General features: G+C 57.4%; 1 protein-coding gene across 1 annotated transcript; it reads left to right on the top strand.

The window, feature by feature from the left end:
• Positions 1 to 4532: 4532 nt before the first annotated feature.
• LOC139250246 (high affinity nerve growth factor receptor-like) lies at positions 4533 to 11013 on the top strand. The gene is made up of 4 exons (XM_070872745.1): positions 4533 to 4600; positions 4705 to 4945; positions 8298 to 8456; positions 10556 to 11013. Exons 1-4 carry the CDS (start codon positions 4533 to 4535, stop codon positions 10739 to 10741), a joined length of 654 nt encoding a protein of 217 aa, XP_070728846.1. The 3' UTR covers positions 10742 to 11013.
• The last annotated feature ends 1264 nt before the right edge of the window (positions 11014 to 12277 follow it).

The following is a 12277-nucleotide window of genomic DNA, read 5'->3' as shown; positions in this document are numbered from 1 at the left end:
TGTGCGGGGGGTTCAGGGTGCGGGGGGGTCAGGGTGTGAGGTTCAGGGTGCGGGGTCAGGGTGCGGGGGTCAGAGGAAGGTCACCGATGGCGGGGTGGTGAGTCGCAGTGCGCTGACGGATTGCGGAGCGGGAGGCCGGGGATTTGCGCGGAATTGAGAAACGGCAGCAGCTATTCCCTCCGAACAAGCAAATGGGCTTCTGCAAATAGAATTAGGGGCCTGTCAGGCCCAACAAGAGCATTTGTAGCTCAGTAATTATTGAAATATTGATTCGAGGAGCTGTCTAAGAGGCTTAAACTCCAGCAGATATACCGTCAGTAGCAAATAAACACTGCGTTTAGGCAGGGTCTCAGGGGAGTGGCGGAACTGGAGCTCTGGGCCCATTGCCAGACACGCCATCAATAAGATTGTTTGTCACACAGCATCAGGCCAGCCTTCAGTCACTCTCCACCCAGCCATCGCCACGAGCATGTCCACAGCACCTTCAACACAGTAACCGCTGCCCCCCACCCCCTGCCATTCGCAGGACCATCACTCCGACAGGCAACTGACCCCGGGCCACGTCAGGAGAGATCAGGGACAGGTGACCCAAAGCTGCGGCAAGCAGGGCGTCTTTAAAGGAGCGTCTTAGAGGAGGAGAGAGAGGCGGAGAGGTTTAGGGAGGGAGTTCCAGAGCTTGGGGCCCCCCCCCCCCAGGCAGCTGAAGGCACGGCCACCGATGGTGGAGCGATGGAAATCGGGGGATGGGCAAGAGGGCAGAATTGGAGGAGGGCAGAGATCTCGGGGGAGTTGTAGGGGCTGGAGGGGGTTACAGAGATAGGGAGGGGTGTAGGGGCTGGAGGGGGTTACAGAGATAGGGAGGGGTGTAGGGGGGGTTACAGAAATAGGGAGGGGTGTAGGGGCTGGAGGAGGTTACAGAGATAGGGAGGGGTGTCGGGGCTGGAGGAGGTTACAGAGATAGGGAGGGGTGTCGGGGCTGGAGGAGGTTACAGAGATAGGGAGGGGTGTAGGGGCTGGAGGAGGTTACAGAGATAGGGAGGGGAGTAGGTCACGCGGCCCAAGGGAGAACCAGTTGATGTGGTATATTTGGACTTTCAGAAGGCTTTCGACAAGGTCCCACACAAGAGATTAATGTGCAAAGTTAAAGCACATGGGATTGGGGGTAGTGTGCTGACGTGGATTGAGAACTGGTTGTCAGACAGGAAGCAAAGAGTAGGAGTAAACGGGTACTTTTCAGAATGGCAGGCAGTGACTAGTGGGGTACCGCAAGGTTCTGTGCTGGGGCCCCAGCTGTTTACACTGTACATTAATGATTTCGACGAGGGGATTAAATGTAGTATCTCCAAATTTGCAGATGACACTAAGTTGGGTGGCAGTGTGAGCTGCGAGGAGGATGCTATGAGGCTGCAGAGCGACTTGGATAGGTTAGGTGAGTGGGCAAATGCATGGCAGATGAAGTATAATGTGGATAAATGTGAGGTTATCCACTTTGGTGGTAAAAACAGAGAGACAGACTATTATCTGAATGGTGACAGATTAGGAAAAGGGGAGGTGCAAAGAGACCTGGGTGTCATGGTACATCAGTCACTGAAGGTTGGCATGCAGGTACAGCAGGCGGTTAAGAAAGCAAATGGCATGTTGGCCTTCATAGCGAGGGGATTTGAGTACAGGGGCAGGGAGGTGTTGCTACAGTTGTACAGGGCCTTGGTGAGGCCACACCTGGAGTATTGTGTACAGTTTTGGTCTCCTAACTTGAGGGAGGACATTCTTGCTATTGAGGGAGTGCAGCGAAGGTTCACCAGATTGATTCCCGGGATGGTGGGACTGACCTATCAAGAAAGACTGGATCAACTGGGCTTGTATTCACTGGAGTTCAGAAGAATGAGAGGGGATCTCATAGAAACGTTTAAAATTCTGACGGGTTTAGACAGGTTAGATGCAGGAAGAATGTTCCCGATTTTGGGGAAGTCCAGAACCAGGGGTCACAGTCTAAGGATAAGGGGTAAGCCATTTAGGACCGAGATGAGGAGAAACTTCTTCACCCAGAGAGTGGTGAACCTGTGGAATTCTCTACCACAGAAAGTAGTTGAGGCCAATTCACTAAATATATTCAAAAAGGAGTTGGATGTAGTCCTTACTACTCGGGGGATCAAGGGGTATGGCGAGAAAGCAGGAAGGGGGTACTGAAGTTGCATATTCAGCCATGAACTCATTGAATGGCGGTGCAGGCTAGAAGGGCTGAATGGCCTACTCCTGCACCTATTTTCTATGTTTCTATGTTTCTATGTAGGGGCTGGAGGAGGTTACAGAGATAGGGAGGGGTGTAGGGGCTGGAGGAGGTTACAGAGATAGGGAGGGGTGTAGGGGCTGGAGGAGGTTACAGAGATAGGGAGGGGTGTAGGGGCTGCAGGAGGTTACAGAGATAGGGAGGGGTGTAGGGCTGGAGGGGGTTACAGAGATAGGGAGGGGTGTAGGGGCTGGAGGGGGTTACAGAGATAGGGAGGGGTGTAGGGGGTTACAGAGATAGGGAGGGGTGTAGGGGCTGGAGGAGGTTACAGAGATAGGGGGGGGTGTAGGGGCTGGAGGGGGTTACAGAGATAGGGAGGGGTGTAGGGGCTGGAGGGGGTTACAGAGATAGGGAGGGGTGTAGGGGGTTACAGAGATAGGGAGGGGTGTAGGGCTGGAGGGGGTTACAGAGATAGGGAGGGGTGTAGGGGCTGGAGGAGGTTACAGAGATAGGGAGGGGTGTAGGGGCTGGAGGAGGTTACAGAGATAGGGAGGGGTGTAGGGGCTGCAGGAGGTTACAGAGATAGGGAGGGGTGTAGGGGCTGCAGGAGGTTACAGAGATAGGGAGGGGTGTAGGGCTGGAGGGGGTTACAGAGATATGGAGGGGTGTAGGGGCTGGAGGAGGTTACAGAGATAGGGAGGGGTGTAGGGGCTGCAGGAGGTTACAGAGATAGGGAGGGATGTAGGGCTGGAGGGGGTTACAGAGATATGGAGGGGTGTAGGGGCTGGAGGAGGTTACAGAGATAGGGAGGGGTGTAGGGGCTGGAGGGGGTTACAGAGATAGGGAGGGGTGTAGGGGCTGGAGGGGGTTACAGAGATAGGGAGGGGTGTAGGGCTGGAGGGGGTTACAGAGATAGGGAGGGGTATAGGGGCTGGAGGGGGTTACAGAGATAGGGAGGGGTGTAGGGGCTGGAGGGGGTTACAGAGATAGGGAGGGGTGTAGGGGCTGGAGGGGGTTACAGAGATAGGGAGGGGTATAGGGGCTGGAGGGGGTTACAGAGATAGGGAGGGGTGTAGGGGGTTACAGAGATAGGGAGGGGTGTAGGGGCTGCAGGAGGTTACAGAGATAGGGAGGGGTGTAGGGCTGGAGGGGGTTACAGAGATATGGAGGGGTGTAGGGGCTGGAGGAGGTTACAGAGATAGGGAGGGGTGTAGGGGCTGCAGGAGGTTACAGAGATAGGGAGGGATGTAGGGCTGGAGGGGGTTACAGAGATATGGAGGGGTGTAGGGGCTGGAGGAGGTTACAGAGATAGGGAGGGGTGTAGGGGCTGGAGGGGGTTACAGAGATAGGGAGGGGTGTAGGGGCTGGAGGGGGTTACAGAGATAGGGAGGGGTGTAGGGCTGGAGGGGGTTACAGAGATAGGGAGGGGTGTGTGAGGGGAGCCGTTGTGTTTATTAAGTGGCACAGCCCTCACTGATACTGTATTTGAAAACTCCCCCATCTCCCCCTTTGTGAGAGATCAGACCCATGCACCACCTTTGGGACAACGTGTCCCTTGAATAAGACGCTCGGGCTGACACACGCCCTCGGTCTGACCTGTCTTCATAACATAACAGCATCTGAAATAGGAGGCAGGAGTCGGCCATTTGGCCTCTCGAGCCTGCTCCGCCATTCAATGAGGTCTCCTTACCTAAGGAAGGATATACTTGCCACAGAGGGAATGCAGCGAAGGTTCACCAGACTGATTCCCGGGATGGCTGGACTGTCGTATGAGGAGAGACTGGATCGACTGGGCCTGTATTCACCGGAGTTTAGAAGAATGAGAGGGGATCTCATTGAAAGGTATAAAATTCTGACGGGGTTGGACAGACTGGATGCGGGGAGGATGTTTCCCCGGGGCTGGGAAGTCGAGAACAAGGGGTCACACAGTCTCAGGATACGGGGCAGGGAATCTAGGAGCGAGATGAGGAGAAATGTTTTCACTCCGAGGGAGGTGAACCTGTGGAATTCTCTCCCACAGAAGGCTGTGGGGGCCAAGTCACTGAATATATTTAAGAGGGAGATAGATAGATTTCTAGACACAAAAGGCATCCAGGGGTCTGGGGAGAAAGTGGGAATATGGTGTTGGGATAGAGGATCAGCCATGATCATATTGAATGGTGGTGCAGACTCGAGGGGCCGAATGGCCTACTCCTGCTCCTATTTTCTATGTTTCTATGGCGCTTCAAAAGTGGGGCGCTGTTTGTGACAGGGGCTTACCCGTCTCTCGGGGCTCTCCGGGGGGGGGGGGGGGGTTCAGGTTGGCATGGCCGCCCATGGGGGCCAATCTCCACGCCAACGCCGAGCCTGGCGCTCGAGCACCGGGCCCCGCGGGTGAGGGGCGGAGGGAGGGCCGGCCAGGAGCCCAAGAGCGAGAGTTTGGGGCGACGAGGGACCGGGAAGCCAAGGTTTCGCTAACTGTCCGTCTGTCTCTGTAGATCGCAGGGCCCCGACGCGACCATCCTGGTCAGTGGTGGCGAGCAACCCTTTGGACAACTCAAGCTGCCCCAGCTGTTGCATGTCGCCAAGCAGATCGCCTCGGGCATGGTGTACCTCGCCTCGCTTCACTTTGTGCACAGGGACCTGGCCACCAGGAACTGCCTGGTGGGCGAGAGCATGGTGGTGAAGATCGGAGACTTCGGCATGTCCCGGGATATCTACAGTACCGACTACTACAGGGTGAGCCCACCGACACTGTCCCATCACACACCCCCAGGGCAGTTACAGCACGGGGTTAGATACAGAGTAAAGCTCCCTCTACACTGTCCCATCAAACACTCCCAGGGTAGGTACAGCACGGGGTGAGATACAGAGTAAAGCTCCCTCTACACTGTCCCATCAAACACTCCCAGGGCAGGTACAGGGGGTTAGATACAGAGTAAAGCTCCCTCGACAATGTCCCATCAAACACTCCCAGAGCAGGTACAGGGGGTTAGATACAGAGTAAAGCTCCCTCTACACTGTCCCATCAAACACTCCCAGGGCAGGTACAGCACGGGGTTAGATACAGAGTAAAGCTCCCTCTACACTGTCCCATCAAACACTCCCAGGGCAGGTACAGCACGGGGTGAGATACAGAGTAAAGCTCCCTCTACACTGTCCCATCAAACACTCCCAGAGCAGGTACAGGGGGTTAGATACAGAGTAAAGCTCCCTCTACACTGTCCCATCAAACACTCCCAGGGCAGGTACAGCACGGGGTTAGATACAGAGTAAAGCTCCCTCTACACTGTCCCATCAAACACTCCCAGGGCAGGTACAGCACGGGGTTAGATACAGAGTAAAGCTCCTTCTACACTGTCCCATCAAACACTCCCAGGGTAGGTACAGGGGGTTAGATACAGAGTAAAGCTCCCTCTACACTGTCCCATCAAACACTCCCAGGGCAGGTACAGCACGGGGTGAGATACAGAGTAAAGCTCCCTCTACACTGTCCCATCAAACACTCCCAGGGCAGGTACAGCACGGGGTTAGATACAGAGTAAAGCTCCCTCTACACTGTCCCATCAAACACTCCCAGGGCAGGTACAGGGGGTTAGATACAGAGTAAAGCTCCCTCTACACTGTCCCATCAAACACTCCCAGGGCAGGTACAGGGGGTTAGATACAGAGTAAAGCTCCCTCTACACTGTCCCATCAAACACTCCCAGGGCAGGTACAGCACGGGGTTAGATACAGAGTAAAGCTCCTTCTACACTGTCCCATCAAACACTCCCAGGGTAGGTACAGGGGGTTAGATACAGAGTAAAGCTCCCTCTACACTGTCCCATCAAACACTCCCAGGGCAGGTACAGCACGGGGTGAGATACAGAGTAAAGCTCCCTCTACACTGTCCCATCAAACACTCCCAGGGCAGGTACAGCACGGGGTTAGATACAGAGTAAAGCTCCCTCTACACTGTCCCATCAAACACTCCCAGGGCAGGTACAGGGGGTTAGATACAGAGTAAAGCTCCCTCTACACTGTCCCCATCAAACACTCCCAGGGCAGGTACAGGGGGTTAGATACAGAGTAAAGCTCCCTCTACACTGTCCCATCAAACACTCCTTTATCTCGGGGACATGGGATGACGTTTAGTTCAGGGGCTGGATGTGAGATTTATAGAATAGAATTTTTACCGTGGAGAAGGGAGCCATTCGGCCCCTCGTGCCAAGTCCCCATCTCCAGACCACGTGAGAAAACAGATCAAGAATTTACAAGACCTGTTGATCAGAAACCAGTCTCGGAGCAAAGGCTTGGCTCAGACACGGGTCCCAACGTGTCAATGGGCCCAATACTTCATCCAATTGTCCTTCGAACGTTGTGCTGGGATTGTCTCAGCTGTTGACTGCAATCCTTCCTGTTAACCCCCCCACCCCCCACCCCTTGCCCCCCCTCCCTCCCCCTACAGCTCACTGATAGCACGGGTCTACACCACCCATCGCCTGTCACTCAACTGCCCGTCACAGAGGGACACCGGTCATCATTGCCCCGTTCCTCCAGCGCGAAGCTCGGCATGTTATTGGGGCGGCCTGAAACGGGCGCTGCCGTGTTCAATACGGCGGGTTATCCACGTTGATGCAGGCATCTCCGCATGTCCCTCGAGCGAGGCGTTAAACCCGAGGACCCCGTCTGCCCTCTCGGGCGGATCTAAACGATCCGGCGGTCACTATTTCGAAGATAAGCGGGGATTGTGGGGGAGGCGGTGGGGGAGTTCCCCGCTGTGTCCTGGGAGCCCAATGTCGCTCCCTCGACCAACATCGCTAAAACCCACTCCACCAATCACACCCTCTCTAGACGCATCTTTAGTTTGCTAACTTGTCCCGTTGCTCTCTCATTTTTACCCACCATCACTTGTGTCTCTCTAATCTCTCCTGCCTCCCCCTCTATCACCGACCTTCCCTCTTGTTCTCCCCTCCTCCTTTCGCTGACCCCCTGCACCCTTGCAACAACCTGTTTCATCTGAAACTTTCCCAGTTCTGACAAAGGGTCACAGACCCAAAACGTTAACTCTGTTTCTCTCTCTGAAATTTCCAGCATGCGCTGTTTTTATTTCAGGTTCCAGCATCTGCAGTATTTTGCTTTTGCCCAGCCTGTTCACCATTTTCCCAATATGTATACCCTCGCATTTCTGGTATCATCCTTGTAAATCTTCTCTGCACCCTCTCCAGTGCCTCTATATTCTTTTTATAATACAGCGACCAGAACTGTGCACAGTGCTCCAAGTGTGGTCTAACCCAGGTATATGGAGACCAGAACTGTGCACGGTGCTCCAAGTGTGGTCTAACCCAGGTATATGGAGACCAGAACTGTGCACGGTGCTCCAAGTGTGGTCTAACCCAGGTATATGGAGACCAGAACTGTGCACGGTGCTCCAAGTGTGGTCTAACCCAGGTATATGGAGACCAGAACTGTGCACGGTGCTCCCAGTGTGGTCTAACCCAGGTATATGGAGACCAGAACTGTGCACAGTGCTCCCAGTGTGGTCTAACCCAGGTATATGGAGACCAGAACTGTGCACGGTGCTCCAAGTGTGGTCTGACCCAGGTATATGGAGACCAGAACTGTGCACAGTGCTCCAAGTGTGGTCTAACCCAGGTATATGGAGACCAGAACTGTGCACGGTGCTCCAAGTGTGGTCTAACCCAGGTATATGGAGACCAGAACTGTGCACGGTGCTCCCAGTGTGGTCTAACCCAGGTATATGGAGACCAGAACTGTGCACGGTGCTCCCAGTGTGGTCTAATTCTGGTTCGATACAGGTTTAGCATAACTTCCCAACTAACAGACCCGAACGTTTACTCTGTCTCTCTCCACCGATGCTCTCCGACCCGCTGAGCGTTTCCGGCACTTTCTGTTTTAATTATCGCTAAAATGATCGGGGTCATTATCACATCGATTGTTTGTGGGAGCTTGCTGTGCACAAATTGGGCATTTCCTGCATTACAGCAGTGACTGCACATCATTGGCTGTAGGGCGCTTTGGGACGTCCCGGGGGCGCTATATAAATGCAAGATCTTTCTTTCGTTAACCTTTGTGCTCCTCCTCCCAGGTCGGGGGTCGGACAATGCTCCCCATTCGCTGGATGCCCCCAGAGAGCATCATGTACCGTAAGTTCACCACCGAGAGCGACATCTGGAGCTTCGGGGTGGTGCTCTGGGAAATCTTCACCTACGGCAAACAGCCCTGGTACCAACTGTCCAACAACGAGGTCAGCACCGCTCGCTCTCCCTCTGTCCCTCTCGCTCTCGCTCTCCCTCTCGCTCTCCCTCTCCCTCTGTCTCTCTCTCCCTCTCCCTCTGTCCCTCTCCCTCTCCCTCTCCCTCTCGCTCTCTGTCTCTGTCTCTCTCTCCCTCTCCCTCTGTCTCTCCCTCTCCCTCTCCCTCTCCCTCTCGCTCTCCCTCTGTCTCTCCCTCTCCCTCTCCCTCTCGCTCTCTGTCTCTGTCTCTCTCTCCCTCTCCCTCTCGCTCTCCCTCTGTCTCTCCCTCTCCCTCTCCCTCTCCCTCTCGCTCTCCCTCTGTCTCTCCCTCTCCCTCTCCCTCTCGCTCTCGCTCTCGCTCTCCCTCTCGCTCTCGCTCTCTGTCTCTGTCTCTCTCTCCCTCTCCCTCTCGCTCTCCCTCTGTCTCTCGCTCTCGCTCTCCCTCTCCCTCTCGCTCTCGCTCTCCCTCTCGCTCTCCCTCTGTCTCTCTCGCTCTCACTCTCTCTCTCACGCTCTCTCTCTGTCTCTCTCTCTGTCTCTCTCTCTGTCTCTCTCTCACTCTCTCTCTCTGTCTCTCTCTCACGCTCTCTGTCTGTCTCTCTCTCTGTCTGTCTCTCTATCTCTCTCTCTCTCTCTCTCTCTCACTCTCTCTCTCTCTGTCTTTGTCTCTCTCTCACTCTCTGTCTCTGTCTCTATCTCTGTCTCTCTCTCTCTCTCTCTCTCTCTGTCTCTCTCTCTCTCTCTCTCTCTCTCTCGCTCTCTCTCTCTCTCGCACTCTGTCTCACTCTCTGTCTCTGTCTCACTCTCTCTATCTGTCTCTCTGTCTCTCTCTCTTTCTCTCGCCCATCAAAGGGTTGTTAGCTCACTGGGGCTGGGTATTTGTGCATCTATCCATTGTTACTGGATATACCAGCTCACTGTGTATCTGGATCTTAGCTGACCCCTGGAGGATTGCAGTTGGTTGAGGTTGCACAGGACAGCCAATGCCTGGGTTACCCATTCCCCCAGAAGGGGGAAATAAACTGCTGGGCTGGGAAGAAAACAAAATGTAGAATGTGTCCTTTAGTGTCTCAGTGCACAGCATGCTCGCCTCTGAGTCAGAGGTGGTGGGTTCAAATCCCACTCCAGGGACTTGAGCACAAAAATCTAGGCCGACACTCCCAGTGCAGTACTGAGGGAGTGCTGCACTGTTGGAGAGGCAGTACTGAGGGAGCGCCGCACTGTCGGAGGGGCAGTACTGAGGGAGTGCCGCACTGTCGGAGGGGCAGTACTGAGGGAGTGCCGCACTGTCGGAGGGGCAGTACTGAGGGAGCGCCGCACTGTCGGAGGGGCAGTACTGAGGGAGCACCGCACTGTCGGAGGGGCAGTACTGAGGGAGTGCCGCACTGTCGGAGGGGCAGTACTGAGGGAGCGCCGCACTGTCGGAGGGGCGGTACTGAGGGAGAGCCGCACTGTCGGAGGGGCGGTACTGAGGGAGTGCCGCACTGTCGGAGGGGCGGTACTGAGGGAGCGCCGCACTGTCGGAGGGGCAGTACTGAGGGAGCACCGCACTGTCGGAGGGGCAGTACTGAGGGAGGGGCAGTACTGAGGGAGCGCCGCACTGTCGGAGGGGCGGTACTGAGGGAGAGCCGCACTGTCGGAGGGGCGGTACTGAGGGAGTGCCGCACTGTCGGAGGGGCGGTACTGAGGGAGCGCCGCACTGTCGGAGGGGCAGTACTGAGGGACCACCGCACTGTCGGAGGGGCAGTACTGAGGGAGTGCCATACTGTCGGAGGGGTGGTACTGAGGGAGCGCCGCACTGTTGGAGGGGCAGTACTGAGGGAGCACCGCACTGTCGGAGGGGCGGTACTGAGGGAGCGCCGCACTGTCGGAGGGGCAGTACTGAGGGAGCGCCGCACTGTCGGAGGGGCAGTACTGAGGGAGCGCCGCACTGTCGGAGGGGCAGTACTGAGGGAGTGCCGCACTGTCGGAGGGGCAGTACTGAGGGAGCGCCGCACTGTCGGAGGGGCAGTACTGAGGGAGCCCCGCACTGTCGGAGGGGCGGTACTGAGGGATATAAATGCACGACTTTGTTTCTCACCCTGCCTATCTACCCCACCCCCCCCCCACAGGCCATCGAGTGCATCACGCAGGGCCGGGAGCTGGAGTGCCCGAGAACCTGCCCCAGGGAGGTGTACGACATCATGCAGGGCTGCTGGCCCCGGGAACCACAGCTGAGGCTCAACATCAAGGAGATACACAGCCGGCTCCAGCACCTGGTCAAGTCCCCTCCGCTCTACCTCGATGTACTGCAGTGACCGGGCCCCCCATGGTGGGGGCTGGGGGTGAGACCCCTGCGTTCCCTGCCTCCAGCCTCCGCGCGCGGCCAGACCCCTGGACGGACATTGCCCGGGGGCCGCTCTCAGACCGTCCGGCGACCGGGGAGTTGTCTCCTCGTTCTGTTGTGATGACTTTTCGATCCCCTGCAGGCCGGGCCGACATAACTGTATATAATAAGTAAGTTTTAATATATGCACCACCAACGCTTTCTGCAATTGTTAACCGCCAGGCCCATCCGGCAGCTGTTTAAACACTTCTCTCCCCCCCCCCCACTCTCTCCTCCCCCCACTCTCTCCTCCTCCCCCCACTCTCCCCCCCCCCCCACTCTCCCCCCCCCCCCCACTCTCTCCTCCCCCACTCTCTCCTCCCCCCACTCTCTCCTCCCCCACTCTCTCCTCCCCCCACTCTCCCCCCCCCCCCCACTCTCTCCCCCCCCCCCACTCTCCCCCCCCCACTCTCTCCTCCCCCCACTCTCTCCTCCCCCCCACTCTCCCTCCCCCACTCTCCCTCCCCCCACTCTCTCCTCCCCCCCCTCTCTCCTCCTCCCCCCACCACGTCCCCCCCCACTCTCTCCTCCCCCCACCTCTCCTCCCCCCACTCTCTCCTCCCCCACTCTCTCCTCCCCCCACTCTCTCCTCCCCCCCACTCTCTCCTCCCCCCACTCTCTCCCCCCCCCCCCACTCTCTCCCTCCCCCCACTCTCTCCTCCCCCCCACTCTCCTCCCCCCACTCTCTCCTCCCCCCACTCTCTCCTCCCCCCACTCTCTCCTCCCCCCCACTCTCCCTCCCCCCACTCTCTCCTCCCCCCACTCTCTCCTCCCCCCACTCTCTCTCCCCCCCACTCTCTCCTCCCCCACTCTCTCCTCCCCCCCACTCTCTCCTCCCCCCACTCTCTCCTCCCCCCACTCTCTCCTCCCCCCACTCTCTCCTCCCCCCACTCTCTCCTCCCCCCCCTCTCTCCTCCCCCCACTCTCTCCTCCCCCCCCACTCTCTCCTCCTCCCCCCACTCTCTCCTCCCCCCACTCTCTCCCCCCCACTCTCTCCTCCCCCACTCTCTCCTCCCCCACTCTCTCCTCCCCCCACTCTCTCCTCCCCCCACTCTCTCCTCCCCCACTCTCCTCCCCCCACTCTCTCCTCCCCACTCTCTCCTCCCCCCACTCTCTCCTCCCCCCACTCTCTCCTCCCCCCACTCTCTTCCTCCCCCCACTCTCTCCTCCCCCCACTCTCTCCTCCCCCACTCTCTCCTCCCCCCACTCTCTCCTCCCCCCACTCTCTCCTCCCCCACTCTCTCCTCCCCCCACTCTCCTCCCCCACTCTCTCCTCCCCCCACTCTCTCCCCCCCCACTCTCTCCCTCCCCCCACTCTCTCTCCCCCCACTCTCTCCCCCCACTCTCTCCCCCCACTCTCTCCCCCCCCATCTCTCTCCCCCCCAATCTCTCTCCCCCCCAATCTCTCTCCCCCCCAATCTCTCTCCCCCCCAATCTCTCTCCCCCCCAATCTCTCTCCCCCCCCAAT

The sequence above is a fragment of the Pristiophorus japonicus genome, unplaced genomic scaffold, assembly GCF_044704955.1.
Source record: "Pristiophorus japonicus isolate sPriJap1 unplaced genomic scaffold, sPriJap1.hap1 HAP1_SCAFFOLD_3575, whole genome shotgun sequence".
NCBI classification, from domain to species: Eukaryota; Metazoa; Chordata; class Chondrichthyes; family Pristiophoridae; genus Pristiophorus; species Pristiophorus japonicus.
Note: the sequence above shows the minus strand (reverse complement) of the source record. Positions and strands in the feature narration are given on the sequence as shown.

Excerpts from the sequence above, each read along its gene's own strand:
- LOC139250246 (XM_070872745.1), top strand. The coding sequence starts at position 4,533 with ATGGCCGCCCATGGGGGCCAATCTCCACGCCAACGCCGAGCCTGGCGC. Across the intron at positions 4,601-4,704 it reads TCGAGCACCGGGCCCCGCGG|ATCGCAGGGCCCCGACGCGA; the intron begins GTGAGGGGCGGA and ends CTGTCTCTGTAG. Across the intron at positions 8,457-10,555 it reads ACCAACTGTCCAACAACGAG|GCCATCGAGTGCATCACGCA; the intron begins GTCAGCACCGCT and ends CCCCCCCCACAG.